The 21,281-nt window shown below is 42.6% G+C and overlaps 1 protein-coding gene across 2 annotated transcripts in view; it reads right to left on the reverse strand.

Moving 5' to 3' along the window:
- Positions 1 to 3,730: 3,730 nt before the first annotated feature.
- Positions 3,731 to 21,281, reverse strand: part of zbtb37 (zinc finger and BTB domain containing 37) — a 27,630-nt gene continuing 10,079 nt past the window's right edge. For both annotated transcript variants that reach the window (XM_043700034.1, XM_043700033.1), the window contains exons 4-5: positions 18,492 to 18,594; positions 3,731 to 6,674 (exon numbers count right to left, since the gene is read on the reverse strand). In XM_043700034.1, coding sequence (XP_043555969.1) covers positions 6,192 to 6,674; positions 18,492 to 18,594 — 586 coding nt within the window. In that variant the 3' untranslated portion in view covers positions 3,731 to 6,191. The remainder of the gene's footprint in view (positions 6,675 to 18,491; positions 18,595 to 21,281) is intronic.

Here is a 21,281-nt window from a genome sequence, read left to right on the forward strand (position 1 = left end):
CAGAGGTTGAGGGGTGACCTTATAGAGGTTTATAAAATCATGAGGGACATGGATAGGATAAATAGACATTTTATCTTTTCCCTGGGATGGGGGAGGAGAAAGTGAGGACTGCAGATGCTGGAGATCAGAGCTGAAAATGTGTTGCTGGAAAAGTGCAGCAGGTCAGGCAGCATCCAAGGAGCAGGAGAATCGGCGTTTCAGGCATGAGCCTGAAGAAGGGCTCACGCCCGAAACGTCAATTCTCCTGCTCCTTGGATGCTGCCTGACCTGCTGCGCTTTTCCAGCAACACATTTTCAGCCCTGGGGTGGGGGAGTCCAGAACTAGAGGGCATAGGTTTAGGCTGAGAGGGGAAAGATATGAGAGAGACTTAAGGGGCAACTCTTTCACTCAGAGGGTGGTATGTGTATGGAATGAGCTGCCAGAGGAAGTGGTGGAGGCTGGTACAATTGCAACATTTACGAGGCATTTGGATGGGTACATGAATAGGAAGAGTTTGGACTGATATGGGCCGGGTGCTGGCAGGTGGGACTAGATTGGGTTGGGATATCTGGTCGGAGTGCAGGGATTGGACTGAAGGGTCTGTTTCCATGCTGTACATCTCTATAACTCTAAATATATGCCCTATTCACTCTTTTATACTTGTCCTTCCAGACAATGTTTCTGATGGAGAAGATTAAAACGTGGATGAGTTTCACAGACTGCTTCTGTCTAATTCCATTACAACCATTTTGGTTTCAAGGTTTTGTGGAAGAACATATTTGAATAATAAACAGTCCTCAATGGGACAGCATTGAGGGGCATTCTAATTGGTGGAAGAAAACAACTTGCACATATGTTATACAGCATGACCCCAGGAAGCTTCACAGCCAACTGTTGGGAATATTTGTCATGCTATATATAGATAGAAAAGTAAGTTGTGAAGAGGAGATTGAGAGTCTACAGAGGGATTTCAACAGATTAAGCAAATGTGGAAAATTTGGTAGATGAAGTATAATGTGGCAAATGTGAACTTGTGCACTTTTAACAGAATGGAAAATCAGTACGATATTTGAATGAAAATTACAGAACTCTGTGGTACAAAGGCATCTAGGTGTCCTGGAATTTGAGTCACAGAATGTTTTGAGAGTACAGCAAGCAATTATAGAATAGAATCACAGAAAACTTACAGCTCTTGGCCCATCAAATCTGTGCTCGCCAAAAACCTAAACCATTTTCTAGCATTTGGTCCACAGCCCTGTAGACATTTACAGTGTATGTTATTAGGAATTAAGATGACAAATGGAATGTGGTTTATTGTTTTATATTGAAATATAAAAACAGATAGGTTTTACAGCAACTGCAGGTGGCCCTTGCAAAATTATATCTGGAGTACTGTGGATAAATTTAGTCCCCTTGCTTAAGGAAGGGTATAATTTCATTGGAAGCAGTTCAAAGAAGTTTCACTCGACTGATGACAGGTTGGTCTTACAAGGAGAGGTTGAATGCATTAGGCTTATACCCACTGAAAGCCACAAAAACAAGCAGTGATCTTACTGAAATACAAGATTCTGAGGATATTTTGACAGCTTGGTTGTTGGGAGTTGCTTCCCCATCTGGAAAGATAGAAGCAAGGGCCACAATTTAAAAAGTAAGACAGAGAGCAGGAGAATTGTCTTCTCCAAGTAATCTGTGGAAATCTGCTCCCCAGGGAGCAATAAAGGCTGGATTAGGTAAGATTGTAGTTTAATATGTGAGTCAAAGTTTATTGAGCACAGACAGGAAAGCAAAGGTTTTGTTGAATGCAGCAGGTGTGGCACTAAGTGATTTTTGCAGTCCCCAGCAACCGATTATGTTGGTGGCGTGGGCTTACTCCCCAGGTTGGAGTAAGCTTCTGCTAGGAGTGCTCACCTCACTGGTGAGCCACTATTCAATGCTCAACAAGGTAGTCTAGTAAATCAGACATCTGAAAGCACACACAGCACAAACAGTTTTCTTGCATCAGTTTATTTTACCTAAGGTTTCGCCTCTGTCCACCGGGGCTTGTGAGCGGCTCATATGTTTTCAGCTGATGTCCTTGAGTAGTCGTAGGTTACTGGACCAATCAGAACTCAGCCTGAACACGTTTTCATAACTTAAGTTTCAAATAATTTTCTATTACCAGCTTTACTAGTATTGGGGAACCTAGTTTAGCAGAAATAATTAACTTTTAATCATGTAAAGTGGGTCAATCCTGATAGGTTAAAGGGAAGAACAGAAAGCAGGAAACAGGAAAGCCAGGTGAAGATATATATTAGAAAACTGATATTTACATAAAGCCTGTCCAATCTTTCCAGTTCCTTTGTGCCCAACATGGCTCTTTGTATTTCACACTTCCTCAAACAACTCCCTCAACTGTTCCACATGATGTCCAACATAACATTGTAATCCTATCTTTGGTTGACAATTTAGAGATGATCACTAAAATTCCAGGGATATTAATCTTTACTCACGAAAAGTGTGTTACTGGAGAAGGGATGAACGCTTAGTTAACGATGGATGGATGACTATTATTTTAGATAAATTAAGCTAAGACCCAGACCTAATACAAATGTTAGGTTTGTCCTGAGGCTGTGAGAAGGAGTGCACAAAGGCCAATGAAGTAATATTTCAGGACTAAACTGAGTGAGAGCATTTTCCAGAGCTCTGGAGAATGAGTCAGTGCTAATCTGGGAATTACAGGCCAATTAACATCTGCAGCAGGCCAAGTCTTCAAATAACAAAATGCTGCATACCTGGTTAAATATATATTTTTAAAAAAGAGTTTGAAGCAATCAGAACAGATTTCAAAAGGGGCAATCAGACTTAACAAACCTCAGAGCTCTGAGGAGTGAACAAAGTTGGGAGATGAGATAAAGTGGGGTTTTTCCCATGGCATTTGAGAAAAGCCTCTGACAAAGATGTCACTTGAGAACTTGACAGCAGATAAATCATTACGAAATTGGGGGGAGTTGGGGAATGGGAAACTAGATTAAAAAAACTGGTCAGAGCAGAGGAAACAGTTTAATAAAAAGCAGAATAATGGTATCCAACAGGTTTCCCTTCTGGGTTACTCATACACTCTGCATGCATCAAGGATTTCAACATCAACCTTAAAAATAGTATTAAAATACGCAGATAAACCAAAACAGGAGGAATACTTCATTCTTTAGAAGACTAAAGGAAACCCACCAGATAGAGGGAATGGGCTGAAAGGAGTTAGATGCAAGTAACTGCAAATATGGGGTGATGCATTTTGGTACAGTTAGCAGCAGAAATTATTCTGATTGGGAGTGGACTTGGAGCTCTGGATAGTACAGTCTTTTAAACATTGCAAAACATTCAGTGCAACACTGAAATTGGATAAAGTTTTTAAAAAAAAATGGAATTCTAGTCTGTTTTATCTCGAGGTATATAAAAAGAAGTTAAGGGATAAAGCATCAAAATTTCAGACAAAGTAATGTCTGCAGATTGACCTATACAATGTAAAAGATATTACAGCTTTGGAGAGGATGCAGTGCAGATTCCTGAACGGACTTGACTAGTGAAAGGAAATACAAAAACTTGTAAAATTAAATTTTTCTTGTTAAAACCATGGTAAATACAGAATATTTAAAATTTAGAAGGGGATATAATTTATAGTGTTGAGGAGTCAAGAGCAAGGGCCATCGATAGAAGATTAAGTGAGATAAAGGACATGATAACGTTTTTTTTTAATTCACTGCCAGGGTTAGGAATTCACTGCCAGGGTTTGGAATTCACTGCCAGGGTTTGGAATTCACTGCCAGGGTTAGTGATGAGGTAGAAACTACATTAATAGTGATGGAGGGAAACAGACGGGTAAATGTAATTGTAAGCATCTGCTTATGAGAATTAGTTTGATGGAACATCTTTGTATACCTTCTCACTCTGCAATGTTAAAAGACAACAAAATACCTTCTAACCCATGTAATAAACTCTACAGATCGCAATATTCCACTGGCTACTACCCCTTTTCCTGTAAACTAACTAACCTATCTGTTCTGAGGATTTCTCTCAATATGAAATTCCTTCCTACCTTGATGCTGCCTAATTACTGTAATCATCTCAATGAATGATTCATCTTGTTCCTGTGTTTGTCCTGACTGGATTCAATACACTGTAACCTTTGCAGTCTAGAACGAACAGGATCTGGATTTCAGAATTTTCTGGATTGTAGAAAGGTGTTAAAATGCTTAACACTAGAAGCGAGTGAGCCAGAGGACACTAAGCATATGAACATTTATCTGAAAGAGTGACAAAAAATTAATTATAAAATTTGTTTTATTTAATCAAAATACTGTGCTGTTTCTTCCATGTTCCTGCAGAGTACTAGATCACAATGTAACCAAATCAAGAGAGAATGCTCTGACTACTCAAACATTCCACACAATTGGAGTCTCTGAACAACAGATTTCCAGACTGGATAGGTTACAGTGTATAAAAAGCCAAGTTACTGGTTCAATCATTAAAATCATGTGACTGGCACAGCTGATTTATGAAGCTCTTCAAGCCTTGCTTTGATGTGATAATCTCCCTCACTAAAGATTCTGATTGTCACTAGCCTCTGAAACAAGAGGGTACAGTTATAACAAGAGGATATCCTTGAGGCAATGCTGCCATTCAATCAGATCACAGCTGATTTGTCACCATAACTCTATCTATACACCCTGGTTCTGTCCTGCTGAGTGACTTTACCCAAAGAAAAAAAAAATCCACAACTTCAGTTTTGAAATTTTCAATTGACTCCCAACCTCAACAGCTATTTATGAAAGTTAGTTGCAGAATTCCAGTACCTTTAAGTGTGAAATCACTCCTGAACAGCCCCTCTAATTTTATTGGGCTTGTTCTGAATTCCTCAGAAGAAATGATTTTTCTCCAACAATGCCAATGATCATCCACATGTCCCTTACCACCAGTTTTGTGCTAATGCATTAATTTCAACGCATTTGTGGGTCAGTAATTGTTAGATGAAAGGGAAACAAGTTTGGAAAGAGCAGAGTGAGCAAGGGAGAAGCTGTCTTGTCTGTCAATGTGCTACAGTGGAAAACACCCAGTGAGTCAGCGAAATCATCCCAAACTCTGTCTCTCCCCCCCACCCCCAATTACCCTGAACAATCCCACTTTGCAGAAGTATTTCTGCAGCAAAATCAAGGAGTCAGTGACATAATTAGTTTATTCCAAGAATGCTATAAATAATGGAATATTCTGTGTTCTGTACATTTCCCAATCCATTTATAATTTTTTATAAAAGCTTCACAAATCCATGCACAAATGCTTCATTGGATGGTCTATAAGAGGTATATTAGAAAAACCGCTCTTCAGTCATTATAATGAGATATCCCAGTTTGAAAAACACACATACAACTCAAGCACGACACACAAATCCACTCAACTATAAATCTACTGTCAAACCTGGCCACACACATTCCTTTGGAGTATCCATATTTCTCTTACATATTAGCTACCTATAGTAAAAACACCTTTTGTCATTCGTTTACAGAAATGTACAGAACCACAGGGTTTTCCATTCACAGCATTGGTACTCCATCATCGAGGAATCTGCCCAAGTAGTTCCACTGTAGTCCCTTTTCCTCAACCCCTTCAACACTCACACCTTCCCAAGAGAAGGTGCACCAGTTTTGTTTCTGTTCCTTCTAAATGTTGACACCGACAAATAAGTTCCTTAAACAGTTTTGGGGAAGTAACACTGAATCTTGCAGACAGGTTTCCTGGGCTGTTTCAGGATAGGTGGAGAAATAGGCCCAGAGTGTAACACACAGTGAGGTGCTTGGTGGGACCCTTGAAGATTCAAACAGTCAAAATGCTCTCTGTTGGATCTAATTGTTCAACATTAGCTACCTGGTCTTCAAAGAACCTGAGAATGACACACCTTTCTTCCCCATTCTCCCCCCACACAATGCAGCAACAGTCCAATCACTTTCTGCTGCTATCTTCATAAGGCGGGGGAAAGTCATGAGGTTAAACAAGCAATGGTTGCATGCAACTTGGAGCAATGCAACAACAAATGTTCCTTTCCTGCAAAAGAAAACACCGCTTTGTATAATCAGTTCTAAATCCAAACGAAACAGTTCACACTAAATTAAAAGCAGCACCCCCGACCCCCCCCCCCCCTCTACCGAGGCGCTACAGACAAATATCTGTCCCCAGTGCACATTCAGTCTGGCCCAGTAGTTGAGACGGAAGTATGAATCAGTTCGCCAATGGCTTTCGCTTCATCTTGAGGCGGGGATTCTTCCCCATTCTGTCCCTTGGAGGTGGTCTCTGGTGAAATACTGTGTAGCCCCTCCAGCAGTGTGCAGCCCGGGTGGTTCTTTTTGAAGTGCTGATTTAAAATAGCCTGGAAGGGAAAGCTCTTGCCGCAGACGTGGCAGTGGAAGGGCTTGTTCCCGGTGTGCTTGCGGATGTGATATTCCAGCTGGTCCTTGCGGGTGTACTTTTTCCCGCAGATTCGGCACACAAAGGGTGTTATGCCCATGTGCAACCGCATATGGCGATCCAGGCTTCCCTTCTGGTTAAAAGACTTGCCGCAGTACAGACATGTCAGGCGAGGGTTGTAACGGTACCAGCGCTCAGCCACTTCTTGGTCCCGGAGGTACTCTTCATAGCCACTGACACCAAACAGGGGAGTCTCATCTGCCTGTAAGTGAACACAACATTAAAGCAGAAGCTGAGACAACAGAATGGCAAGTGCAAGACATGGGTTAAGTCAGTATATCCTGAATTTGCAGGTGTCAGAATGACGACTTTTGTTTGCACCCTTCAGCTTCTCTTTAAAAGAAAAGAAAGTTCACAGTTCACAACCTCAAAGCATCCCAAAGCGGTTTACAGCCAATGAGTTCCTCAGAGTGCCTTTTCTTCTTTACTAATGTAAAGAGCAACAGTGGAGAAAATCATTCCGATGACACTGTATTCTTGTAAACCTCCTCCGGACCCTTCTAATGCCAGCATATTCTTAGTTACTGAACCCAAAACTGCACACAATATTCCAAATGCAGTCTGACCATTATACAGCATCAGGAATACATCTCTGCTTCTGTACTCTGGCCCTCGTGAAATGAACATCAATACTGCTTTGTTAACTGCCAATTGAATCTGCATGATAATCTTAAGAGAATCCTGAACTAGGACTCCCAAGTTTCTTCATGCTTCAGACTTCAAAAACTTGCCCTAAATAGAAGATGGTCTACACCTCTAATCTTCCAACCAAAGTGCATAACCTCACACATTCCCACATTATAGTCCATCAGCCACTTCTTAGCCCACTCTCAGCCTGTTCACGTCCTTCTGCAGTCTCCCTGCCTCTTGACCTTTTGTGTCATCTGCAAACGTAGCAACTATGCCCTTCGTTCTTTCATCCAGATCATTAATGTGAACAGTGATGTGGTTGACCCTTTACTGTCCTGTGGGCAATAATTGCTGGCCTAGCCAGCGATGTCCTCATCCTGTGAGTTGTGAAAAGTTGTGGTCCCAACACTGATCCACTAGTCACCAGCTGCCATCCTGAAAAAGACCCCTTTATCCCCACACCCAGCCTTCTGCCATTATTCCAATTCTCTAACCATGCCAGTACCTTGCCCCTAACACAATGGGCTTTTATCTTATTTAGCAGCCTTCTGCATGGCGCCTTGTCAAAGGCCTTCGGGAAAATCAAATAGATTGCATCCACTGGCTCTTGGTAAAACGTGCTCATTACCTCCTCAAAGAATTCTAACATTTGTTAGGCATGACCTCCCTTCATGAAGCTGAGCTGACTCAGCCCTGTTTTAACATGCACTTCGAAGTATTCTGCAATCTCATCCCTAACATAAGACTCTGAAACCTTACCAACGACCAAGGTCAAGCAAATTGGCCTATAGTTTTCTGTCTTCTGCCACCCTCCCTTCTGGAATAGGAGTGTTGTGCTAGCCATTTTCTAGGACTCTGGGACCCTTTCTGACTCCAGTGATTCTTGAAAGATCACCAATACTTTTATAACTTTTCAACTGTCTCCTTCAGGACTCTGGGATTTAGTACATCCAGTCTGGGTGATTTATCCACCTTCAGACCTTTCAACTTCCCCAGCATCTTCTCCTCAAATGATGGTCACAACACTCATCCCTGCCCCAATTCTTGAAGATCAGGTATGGTGCTGGTGTCTCCCGCTGTGAAGACTAATACAAAGTACCATTCAGTTCCTCTGTCATTTCTTTGTTCCCCATTATCATTTCTCCAGCTTCATTTTCTAGTGATACAAGCACTCGTGCCTCTCTCTCAGATCTAAAAACTCATGCGGTCTTCTTTTATATTACTAGCTAGCTTACCCTCATTTTTCATCTTTGCCCCTCTTCTTGCTTTTTTAGTTATTCTGTGCTGGTTTTGAAAGGCTTCCCAATAAGCTTCACTACATTGTAAGTGTTTTTCTTTTATTCTGTCCCTGACTTCCCTTGTCAGGCATGGTTACCTCATCTTCCCCTTGTCTTTCTTCCTTTTTCCTCAAGGTGAATTTTGGCTGTACCTCCCTAGTTACCCTCAGACACTCCTGCCTTTGCTGCTCCACTATCTTCACATCCCTTCCAAACAACTCTGGCCAGCTCCTCGCTCATGACTTTATAGTTACCTTTACTCAATTATAGTACCATTATGTCTGATTCCAGGTTCTCTCTCACAAGCTGCATGGGTGAATTTGATCATATTATGGTCACTACCCACTACCAGTTCCTTCACCTTCAACTCAGTAATCAAGTCTACCTCAGGTATGCATCACCAAATCCAAAACTGCATCTGTTCCCTAGTTGGCTCAACCACAAGCTGCTCCAAAAAACCCATTTTGTAGACATTCCTCGAATTCCTTTTCTTGAGATCCAACCTGATTTTCCCAGTCCATCTGCACATTGAAGCCCCACATGTTTATTGTAATACTGCTTTTCTTATTTGACTTTTCTATGTCCCAATTTTGTTTCTTCCCCACATCCTGACTACTGCTATGAGTGAGGATCTAAAATTTGAATTTAGGCTGTTGTCAGAAGCAACAAGTATATGTAGATTTTTATTAACCACAATGGCTTTTCAATTTAAAATAACAACTAAATGGCTGCAAGTAATGATTTGACCCTGTGACCTTGAACTGATGTTTTGCTAAGTTGGCTGTATTTAGAGATAAGAGAAAACAATGGAGTTTTCATAATATGAATCATAAGACAGTGATTTGGTATTTGAACTAACCTTGAACTGCTACCATGACATGACGATTTATGTAATTAAGATCCCTTTCCCAGGGAATATCATTGGATTAGCCTGCTGTCAATCATGTCACCTTATTACATTTGATTGGTCTTTTCTTGTAATTAAGTCTGTACTGTCTCTTAAAAAACACAGTAATGTGTAATTTTTTAATGTAATTGCGCAACTTCACCATGGAACACAGAAGCTTTAACTTCTGTGTTGCTGGACAGAATTGCGTCAAGGTGCCTTAATTCAATAAACTAATGACCCTTGCTTTTGTACAGATCGCATTCCATTGATTCTTTTGACCGATCTCGAACCAACAGGCCCCTCTTGAGGGGTCTTTATCTTAAGGAGGCCTGTACATAACTCCGATCAGGGTCTTTTCCCCTTTGCAGTTCCTCAACTCTAGCCACACAAATTTTACATCTTCCAAATTTATATCATTTCTTGTTATCAATTTAATTTCATTTCTTACTAACAAGGCAACCCTCTGCGCATCTGCCTATCCTTTCAGTAGGATGTGTATTCTTGGATATTTAATTCCCAGCCCTGATCCCCTTGCAGCCACATTTACAATACCAACAACATCGAATCTGCCAATTTAAATCTGCGCTACAAGCTCATTCACCTTGCTTGATATACTGCACATATTTAAGACAGCCTCAGTCCTACATTGATTCCCCCCCTTCTCATTGTTGCCCCCTTATCTGCTGTGCCCGAAATTAGATTCTAGACTTGTTCCATACTTCTGTCCTATGATTTGTTCTGGAAACTTTAATAAACTCTGCTGAGTCCTCCTCACCAGCAGGATTCAGATGGAACCTGTTGCATTGGAATAGCTCCCTCTTTCCCCCAGTACTGGTGTTAATGTACATGAATTCAAACCTATTTCTCCCACACCAACCTCTGAGCCACACCTTTAGCTCTTCAATCTTTTTGACCCTCTGCCAATTTGCTCATGGCTCAGCTAGTAATGTAGCAATCAGATAGGAGGTTCTGTGGGAATGAGAGAGACTCATGGTTGGTGTGTTGCCAGGGTCGGTGGTGACTCGGATCATGTTTTCTGGATCCTTGAGGTGGTGGTGGAAGCAGCCTCAAGCCGTGGTCCATGTAGGTACCGACGGCATAGTTAGGAAAGGGGATGAGGATGTGAGGCAGAAGTCAGGGAGCTAGGGTGGAAGCTTAGACCTATCTCTGGTTTGTAACCCGTGCCATTTGGAAGCGAGGGAAGGAATAGAAATAGGAAGAGAGAGAGAGAGCGAGCGCAGTTGAACATGTGGCTACAGGAATGGTGCAGGGAGGGAGGGAGGGATTCAGATATCTGGAGAATTGGGGCTCATTCTGGGGTAGGTGGGACCTGCTCTTTGGGAGGGTTTAAACTAATTCACAGGGGGATGAGAACCTGAATTGTATAACCAGGGTACAGGAGGTTGAGAGGAGTGAGGTCAAGGTCACAGGAATGTACCAGCAGGCAGGAAGGTGGTTTGAAGTGTGTCTACTTTTTTTTTATTCTGCTTCCAGCAGAATATAAATAGATTGGAGAGATGGGCAGAGAAATGGCAGATGGAGTTCAATCCAGGCAAATGCGAGGTGATGCATTTTGGAAGATCCAATTCAAGAGCAAACTATACAGTAAATGGAAAAGTCCTGGGACAAATTGACATACAGAGACACCTGCGTGTTCAGGTCAGTTGTTCCCTGAAGGTGGCAATGCAGGTCAGTAGAATGGTCAATGCAGCATACAACATGATTTCCTTCATCGGACAGTGCATTGAGTACAAGAGTTGGCTGCTCACGTTAACAGTTGTATATGACTTTGGTTCGGCCACATTTGGAATACAGTGTACAGTTCTGGTCGCCACACTACCGAAAGGATGTGGATGCTTTGGAGAAGTTGCAGAGAAGGTTCACCAAGACGTTGCCTGGTATGGAGGGCACTAGCTCTGAACAGAGGTTGAATAAATTAGGATTATTTTCATTAGAAAGATGGAGGTTGAGGAGGGACCTGATTGAGGTCTACAAAATCATGAGAGGTGTAGACAGGGTGGATAGCAAGAAGCTATTTCTCCAGAGTGCGGAACTCAATTACTAGGGGTCACGAGTTCAAAGTTAGGGGGGTAAGGTTTAGGGGAGATATGTGGGGAAAGTTCTTCACACAGAGGGTGGCGGGGGCCTGGAATGTGTTGCCAGCAGAGATGGCAGAGGCAGGAACGATAGCATCACTTAAGATGCATCCAGACAGATACATGAATGGGCAGGGAGCAAATGGATACAGATCCTAGAAAGTAGGTGGCAGGTTTAGATAGAGGATCTGGATTGGCAAAGGCTTGGAGGGCCGAAGGGCTTGTTCCTGTGCTGTAATGTTCTTCGTTCTATCTCAACGTCAGGAACCTCCAGAGTAAGGTGGGTGAACATGCAGCATGGGTTGGTACCTGGGACTTCGATGTTGTGGCCATTTCGGAAACATGGACAGGAATGCTTGTTGCAGGTTCTGGGGTTTAGATGTTTCAGTAAGATCAGGAAAGGTGGTAAAGGAGGGGGAGGTGTGGTGTTGTTAGTCAAGGACAGTATTATGATTGCAGAAAGGGCGTTTGAGGACTCCTCTACTGAGGTCGTATGGGTTGAGATTAGAAACAGGAAAGGAGAGGTTACGCTGATGGAAGTTTTCTATAGGCATCCGAATAATTCCAGAGATGTAGAAGAAAGGATTGCAAAGATGATTCTGGATAGGAGCGAAAATAACAGGGTAGTTGTAATGGGGACTTTAACTTCCTCAATATCGAATGGGGATACTATATTTCAAGTAGTTTAGATGGGTCAATTTTTGCTCAATGCGTGTAGGAGGGTTTTCTGACACAGTATGAAGATAGGCTAACAAGAGGTGTGGCTACATTAGATTTGGTATTGGGTAATGAACCTGGCCAGGTGTTAGATTTGGAGACAGGTGAGCACTTTGGTTTTAGTGACCACAATTTGGTTACATTTAATTTAGCAGTAGAAAGGAATAGGCATATACCACAGAGCAAGAGTTATTGCTGGGGGAAAAACAATTATGATGCGATTAGCAAGATTTAGGATGCACAGGATGGGGAAGGAGACTGCAGGAGATGGGCACATTTGAAATGTGGAGCTTGTTCAAGGAACAGTTACTACTGTCCTTAATAAGTATGTACCTGTCAGGCAGGGAGGAAGTGATCAAGTGAGGGAGCTGTGGTTTACTAAAGAAGTTGAATCGCTTGTCAAGACAAAGAAAAAAGCTTATGTAAAGATGAGACGTGATGGCTCAGTTAGGGCACTTGAGAGTTACAAGTTAGCCAGGAAGGGGCTAAAGAGAGCCAAGAGGAGCCAGGAGGGGACATGAGAAGTCTTTGGCAGGTAGGATCAAGGAAAACCCTACAGCGGTCTATAGGTATGTCAGGAATAAAAGAATGACTAGAGTAAGATTAGGGCCAGTCAAGGGCCATAGTGGGAAGTTGTGCGTGGAGTCTGAAGAGATAGGAGAGGTGCTAAATGAATATCTTTCCTCCATATTCACACAGGAAAAAGACAATGTTGTTGAGGAGAATACTCAGATTCAGGCTATTAGCCTAGACAGGATTGAGGTACATAAGGAGGGGGAGTTAGCAATCTGGAAAGTGTGAAAATAGATAAGTTCCCTGGGCTGGATGAGATTTATCCTAGGATTCTCTGGGAAGCTAGGGAGGAGATTGCAGAGTCTTTGGCTTTGATCTTTCAATCATCACTGTCTATAGGAATAGTGCCAGAAGACTGGAGGATAGCAAATGTTATTGCCCTTGTTTGAGAAGGGAAGTTGAGGTCTTTCAGAATGTGATCAAACAGGTGGATGAGGGCAAAGCAGTTGATATGATGTACATGGATTTCAATAAAGCGTTTGATAAGGTTGCTCACAGTAGGCTATTGCAGGAAATATGGAGGCATCGGATTGAGGGTGATTTAGTGGTTTGGATCAGAAATTGGCTAGCAGTAAGAAAACAGAGGGTGGTGGTTGATGGGAAATGTTCATCTGGAGTTTGGTTACTAGTGGTGTACTGCAAGGATCTGTTTTGGGGCCACTGCTGTTTGTCATTTTTATAAATGACCTGGATGAGGGCGTAGAAAGATGGGTTAGTAAATTTGCGGATGACACTAAAGTCAATGGAGTTTTGGACAGTGCGGAAGGATGTTGCAGGTTACAGAGGAACACAGTTAAGCTGCAGAGCTGGACTGAGATGTGGCAAATGGAGTTTAATGTGGAAAAGTGTGAAGTGATTCTGGGCTAACGGTAAGATTCTTAGTTAAAAATCACAACACCCAGGTTATAGTCCAACAGGTTTAATTGGAAGCACACTAGCTTTCGGAGCGACACTCCTTCATCAGGTGATTGTGTAAGATTCTTGGTAGAGTGGATGAGCAGAGAGATCTCTGTGTCCATGCGCATATATCCATGAAAGTTGCCACCCAGGTTGATAGGGTTGTTAAGGAGGTGTATGGTGTGTTAGCTTTTATTCGTAGAGGGCTTGAATTTTGAAGCCATGAGGTCATATTGCAGCTGTACAAAACTTTGGTGCAGACGCACTTGGAATATTGCATACAGTTCTGGTCACCACATTATCGAAAGGATGCGGAAGCATTGGAAAGGGTACGGGGAGATTTACCAGAATGTTGCCTGGTATGGATGGAAGATCTTATGAGGAAAGGCTGAAGGACTTGAGGCTGTTTTCATTAGAGAGAAGGTGGCTAAGAGGTGATTTAATAGAGGCATTCAAAATAATCAGAGGATTAGATCAGGTTGAGAGAGAGAGCAGTTTTGCTCAGATGGTGATGACTAGCATGAGGGAACATAGCTTGAAACCAAGGAGTGATAGATATAGGACTTATGTCCGAGGTAGGTTCTTTACTCGGTAGTAAGGGCATGGAATGCCCTGCCTACAACAGTAATGGACATGCCAACATGAAAAGCATTTAAATGATAATTGGATAAATAGATGGATGATAATAGAATAGTGTAGGTTAGATTGGTTTCACAGGTTGGCATAACATCGTGGGCCAGAGGACCTGTACAGTGCTGTATTGTTCTGTGTTCTGGAGATTACCACCTTTTAGTTTCTGCATTTAGTTTATCCCCTAGCTGCTCATATTCCGTCAGCAGAGCCTCTTTCTGCCTATACCGCTGGTACCTATGTGGACCATGACAACAGGATCTATTCCCTCCTACTCTAAGCTCCACTGCAGCCCAGAAGATATCCTTAACCTGGGGACCAGGCTTTGGTGACGCTCGATCCTAGCCACAGAGAAAGATATCTATTCCTCTGACTATACTATCCTCAATTACAACTATAGTTCACTTTCTGATCAGTTTGCTCAACCTCCCGACAGCCCCACTCATCCACACAGGGAGCAAGAATCTCAAACCTGTCAGACAAGCTCAAGGGCTGAGGCTCCTTCACCACTACTTCCTGAATCGCTCCGTCTGCCTCGCCTGTAGACACACCCTCCTATCCCTGACCACTAACCAAATTTGAGATAGTTAATCGAGGGAGTGTGACTGCCTCTTGAAACAAGCAATGCCCAGCTTACTCCCCCGACCTGATGTGTGGCAGTGTTCAAAATTCAGAGTCCAGTTCATCAACTGAAGCCAGAGTTCCTCAAGCAACCAACACTTGCTACAGATGTCATAGAGTGCCCCAGCACGGAGACAGGCCCTTTGGCCCAAACTGGTCATGCCAACCAAAGCGTCCCTCCATGCTAACCCCATTTCCCAGCACTTGGCCCATATCCTTCTAATCATTTCTCCTCCACGAATTTGTCCAAATGCCTTTTAATTGGGAATGTACCCGTCTCAACCACTTCCGCTGGCAGCTCATTCCATATGCTTACCACCTTCTGTGTAAAAACGTTACCCTCAGGTTCCCTTTTATTCTTTTCCCATAAACCTTAAACTGATGCTCTCAAGTCCTTGATTCTACAACCCTGGAAAAAGACTGAGGGCATTCACCCCTCCATGCCTCTCATGACCTTATTCACCTCTATTAAGAACATTCAGAACATTAGGAGCAGGAGTAGGCCGTCTGGCCCTTTGAGCCTGCTCCACCACTCAATAAAGTCACGGCTAATCTTTTCGTAGACTTAGCTCCACTTACCCGTGTTTTCACCATATCCCTTAATTCCTGTATTTTTCAAAAAAGTATCTACCTTAGCTTTAAAACCGATTACTGAAGTAACGTCAACTACTTCCCTGAGCAAGAAATTCCACAGATTAACAACCCTCTGAGTGAAGAAGTTCCTTCTCAGTTCAGTTCTAAACCTGCTTCCTCTAACCTTGAGGCCATGCCCTCTTGCCCTAGTCTCACCTACCAGTGGAAACATCCTATCTCTTTCTATTTTATCAATTCCCTTAATAATTTTATATAGTTCTATAAAGATTCCTCTTCATTCTCAATCCCAATCTACTCAGCGTCTCCTCATAAGCCAACCCCCTCAACTCCGGAATCAACCTAGTGAATCTCCTCTGCACCCCCTCCAGTGTGGGCAGCACGATGGCACAGTGGTTAGCACTGCTGCCTCACAGCGCCAGAGACCCGGGTTCAATTCCCGCCTCAGGCGACTGACTGTGTGGAGTTTGCACGTTCTCCTCGTGTCTGCGTGGGTTTCCTCCGGGTGCTCCGGTTTCCTCCCACAGTCCAAAGATGTGCAGGTCAGGTGAATTGGCCATGCTAAATTGCCCGTAGTGTTAGGTAAGGGGTAAATGTAGGGGTATGGGTGGGTTGCGCTTCGGCGGGTCGGTGTGGACTTGTTGGGCCGAAGGGCCTGTTTCCACACTGTAAGTAATCTAATTCAATGCCAGCACATCCATTCTTAAGGAGACCAAACCTGCACATAGTACTCCAGGTGTGGCCTCACCAGCACCCTGTACAGCTGTAACATTACCTCTGCTTTTAAACTCAACCCCTTTAGTAATGAAGGGCAAAATTCCATTTGCCTTCCTAACTACTTGTTGTACCTGCAGACCAACCTTCTGAGATTCATGCACAAGGACACACAGGTTCCTCTGCAAATCAGCATGCTGCAACTTTCAAGTAAAAATCTATTTTGTTGTTACTCCTACAAAAATGCATGGCTTCACATTTACTAACATTGTATTCCATCAGCCAGACCTTTGCCCACTCACTCAATGTAACTATGTTCCTCTGCAAAGTTTCAGTCCTCTGCACACTTTGCTCTGCCACTCATCTTAGTGTCATCTGCAAATTTTGACACCGTACACATAGTTCCGAACTCCAAATCATCTATATGAAGTGAAAATAATTGTGGTCCCAAATCCCTGAGGCACACTGCAGGTCACTGATTGCCAGCCAGAATAGCACTCATTTATCTCCACTCCTTGTTTCCTGTCAGTCAACCGATCCTCTATTCATGCAAATACACTACCTGTAACACTATGCACCCTTATCTAATGCAGCAGCCTCGTGTGCGGCACCTTGTCAAAGGCCTTTTGGAAATCTAGGTACACCACACCTACTGGGTCCCCGTTGCTCATAATGTCTTTATAGAATTCCAAAAGATTAGTTAAGCATGACCTGCCCTTCATGAAACCATGCTGCATCTGTACAATGGGACAATTTAGTTTGAGATGCCCTGCTATTTCTTCCAAAGATCCCCCTCAGTCTCCTAAGCTCTAAAGAAAAAAGTCCTAGCTTGTATAACCTCTCCCTATAACTCAAGACCATTGAGTCCAGGCAACATCCTTATAAATTACGTCTGCACTGCTTCCAGTTTAATAACATGCTTCCTCTAACAAGGTGACCAAAACGAGCACAATACTCCCAAGTGTAGCCTCAGCAATGTCCTTTATAACTGAAACATAACCTCTCAACCTGTATACCTAAAGGCCAGCGTGCCAAAAGCCTTCATCATTGCCTTGTCTACTTGTGACTCCACTTTCAGAGAAGTGTGAACCTGAACTCCAGATCCCCTTGTTCCACTACACTCCTTAAGGGCCTACCATTCACCAAACTCCTACCTTGATTTGACTTTCCACGTTTATCTATGTTAAACTCCATTTGCCATTTCTCGGCCCACTTCCCCAACTGATCAACATCCTGCTGCAATTTCTGACAACCTTCCTCACTGTCCACCTATTTTAGTATCATCAGCAAACTTACTAATTGTGCCTTGTATATCCTCAAACAAATCATCGACAAAGATTACAAACAGTTATCTGCATCACATCCAGCACCAAACCCTGAGGCACTCCAGTAGTCACAGGCCTCCAGTCCAGCCACAACATCCTTCCACTATTATTGTCTGCATCCTACTATCAAGCCAATTTTGAAATATGGCCATAATGAACTACAGTAGGATCCACCAGCTCCCATATCATGTAGGTACAATACACTCTTGCAGTTTATCACCCAAACTGTCCTGCAAAATGAGTCTATATCCTCCCCACCACTTTGCTGAATTTTCCTGGGTTGTCTCTAAATATTCTCATTATTTCAGTGTGAGAATTTATCCAGTGGAACAGCTTTGCCTGGTAGAAGCAGTTTGTGTTGATTTCTTCAATACAGGTTTCTTTCAGAAAATATATTGGATTCCAGAATCCTCATAATCCGGGAGGAACAAGTGACTAAATCGATGGTCCCCAAAGATCTCCAGGTATATGGGTGTACAGTAGACTGATAGAGAGATTCATTGCTATTTTGTTAATAATTTCATTATTAATCAACTCCCAATAGTACAGATTTCGTTGTTGAAACTTTCGTTCTTGCACTCATTAGAATATGACACAAGAAAGTTTGAGACTTGCAATTTGGTATTCTTGCATCTGTCCTGATGAAAAGCGTTAGTAAAACCGTCTCAATTTAGCAAAGCTCTATTATTCTTATATTTAAGCATGTATGTTATTCAACGTCAGGGTGATAGAGGGTAAATTCGCTGAACTCTTTTGTCAGAGTTGTTCCTAAAATACAGCACCTGCTGTAACCAGAAATCAACACACCCACACCACAATGTCATTAGTAAAATCAAAACAAAAATCACATTTTCATTGGATATTGTAATGCACTGCAGTCCGTCTCCAATCCAACATCAGTGGGACTGTCCTACAATTTTGAGTAAATCCCATCAAAAGAGAAAGAACTGGGGAGGAAAGAAATTCTGGAACAACATTAAAAAAAATTTGATGGTGGGATGGATGCAGTTGATTACATTGAGACGGGCAGGACTGTTTCACTACCATGGACGGTGTTACCTGAGAGTTGGGCTGTTTCCGTTCTTCATTTTTGCCTGGAGACTCACTCCTTGCTCTGTGGCGCTCGGGCACGGTGCAAACAACACTGCCAGATGGGCTAAACCTGATTAGCAAACACATCAATAATGGACAGTTTAGTCAATGTCACCCAATACTGGGAAGTGCTGTACAAAGGCTAGACATTGAGACAAAAAATAGATGCATGTTAGTGCACCAGTGAAAGCATATTCTTTCGTTGAGGAACATTGTTGCAGCCAGTAAGGGAAAGAAAAAAAGAATCAGACAAAATTTTTGGTGCAGTAATTAATCAGTAATAGTGATGTCCTGTGCCATTTCTCACAGCAAATTGTGATGTACAGTTTTACAAAATTGTCCCAAATATTGTTGGGAGGGGCTGGGTTTTACTTCATGTGCTCCAGTCAGTTGCAACTTGTAACTGCTGTGCTTTATCCACATCATGAGTGGGTTGATCGGAGAGAGACTGCCTCTTTTACATGATTGTCTCTTCACTCAAAGTTCGTTCAGATTTACAGATAATTCAAGATTGAAAGTTGGCAGCAGTAGATCCTACTATTCTTCAACTTGCATGAATAATAACAATGTGGTAGACCTATTTTAATTTGTAGCTGTGGATTATAATCACATTCACGTCAGCTCCATTGCACTGCAGCATAGGAGACAGAAGAACATAAGCAACAGCATAAAAGGCAGTAATTTGGTATATTGTCAGTGCTACCCCTCTGGAGAAGCTATTCACTTAGTCCTAGTTCTCGTCCTCTACCACTGCCCTCACTTTTCCCATCCTGCAGCTCTTTCAAAGTTATTATTGATCTACTTCCACGAGGAAGTGCACTCCAGATCATTTTGACCCACTGCATAAAGATAATCTCCCCCTCCTGGTTCTTTCAGCAACATTTTTTATTAATACGTATTTTTCGAACAACTACTGAACAGAGCCATGAAAAATGGCTCTCCATATTACGGGGCTGATCCTCCACCGCTGAATTACCCAGGCTCCTCAACACATATGTCCCAAGGATATCAGACTGTTCAGGTTATTATTCAGGATTCTTTTTAATGTCCCTTTAATAGGGACTTGAAAAACCAATACGTACTGGACTGCAATGGACACTACATTCGGAGGCACACATCAAACATCCCTTCATTAAGACAATTACTGTGTTAATGAGTGAGGCACGTATGATGGATTTAATGGTGCAAGGAGTTTTCTGATCCAAACCGCTAAATCACCTTCAATCCTATGCCTCCGTGTTTTCTGCAATAGTCTACCGTGAGGAACCTTATCAAACGCTTTATTGAAATCCAAATACATTACATCAAAGGCTTTACCCTCAACCACCTGTTTGGTCATATTCTGAAAGAACTCAACTTTGAGAGTCACGACCTACTCTTCACAAAACTGCGTTGACTATCATTAATCAAATTTTTCCTTTCTAGATGATTATCAATCATCTCTCTTATAATCCTTTTCAAAACTTTGCCCACAACAGAAGAAAGACTCACTGGTCTATAATTACCAGGATTGTCTCTACTCCCCTTCTTGAACAAGGGGACAACATTTGCTATCCTCAGCCTTCTGACACTATTCCTGTAGACAGTGATGACCTAAAGATCAAAGCCAAAGGCTCTGCAATCTCCTCCCGAGCTTCCTAGAGAATCCTAGGATAAATCTCATCCAGCCCAGGGAACTTATCTATTTTCACAATTTCCAAAATTGCTAACACCTCCTCCTTATGTACCTCAATCCCGTCGAGTCTAGTAGCCTGTATCTCCGTATTCTCCTCGACAACATTGTCCTTTTCCCGTATGAATATTGATGAAAAATACTCATTTAACACCTCTCCTATCTCTTTAGACTCCACACACAACTTCCCACTACTGTCCCTGACTGGCCCTAATCTTACTCTAGTCATTCTTTTATTCCTGACATACCTATAGACAGCTTTAGGGGTTTTTCTTGATCCTACCTGCCAAAGACTTTTCATGTCCCCTCCTGGTTCTTCTTAGCTCTCTCTTTAGCCCCTTCCTGGCTAACTTGTAACACTCAAGCACCCTAATTGAGCAAACACGTCTCACCTTTACACAAGCCTTCTTCTTCGTCTTGACAAGAGATTCAACTTCTTTAGTAAACCATAGCTTCCCCACTTGATCACTTCCTCCCTGCCTGACAGGTACAAATTGGACAAAAACTGACCCATCTAAACTGCTTGAACTATAGTGTTTCCAGACAATATTTGGAAAGTTAAAGTCCCCATTACAACTACTCAGTTACTTTCACTCTTATCCAGAATCATCTTTGCAATCCTTTCCTCTACATCTCCAGAACTATTCGGATGCCTATAGAAATCTCCCAACATGGTAACCTCTCCTTTCCTGTTTCTAACCTCAGCTGGCAAGTACTCAAATGTCCTTTCTGTCACCATAATACTGTCCTTGACTAACGGTGTTACACCACCCCCTCTTTTACCACCTTCCCTGATCTTATGGAAACATCTAAATCCCGGAACCTGCAACAACCATTTCTGCCCCTTTTCTATCCATGTCCCCGAAATGGCCAAAACACTGAAGTCTCAGATACCAACACATGCTGCAAGTACACCCACCTTATTCCAGATGCTTCTGGCGTTGAAATAGACACATTTCAAAACACCTTCCTACCTGCCGGTACACCCCTGCAACCTTGAAATCTTATTCAGGACTTCACTATTCTCAACCTCCTGTACACTGGAGCTATAGCTCCTGTACAGTTCAGTTTCCCAGCCCCCCCCC

This window comes from Chiloscyllium plagiosum, chromosome 11 (genome assembly GCF_004010195.1).
Source record: "Chiloscyllium plagiosum isolate BGI_BamShark_2017 chromosome 11, ASM401019v2, whole genome shotgun sequence".
NCBI classification, from domain to species: Eukaryota; Metazoa; Chordata; class Chondrichthyes; order Orectolobiformes; family Hemiscylliidae; genus Chiloscyllium; species Chiloscyllium plagiosum.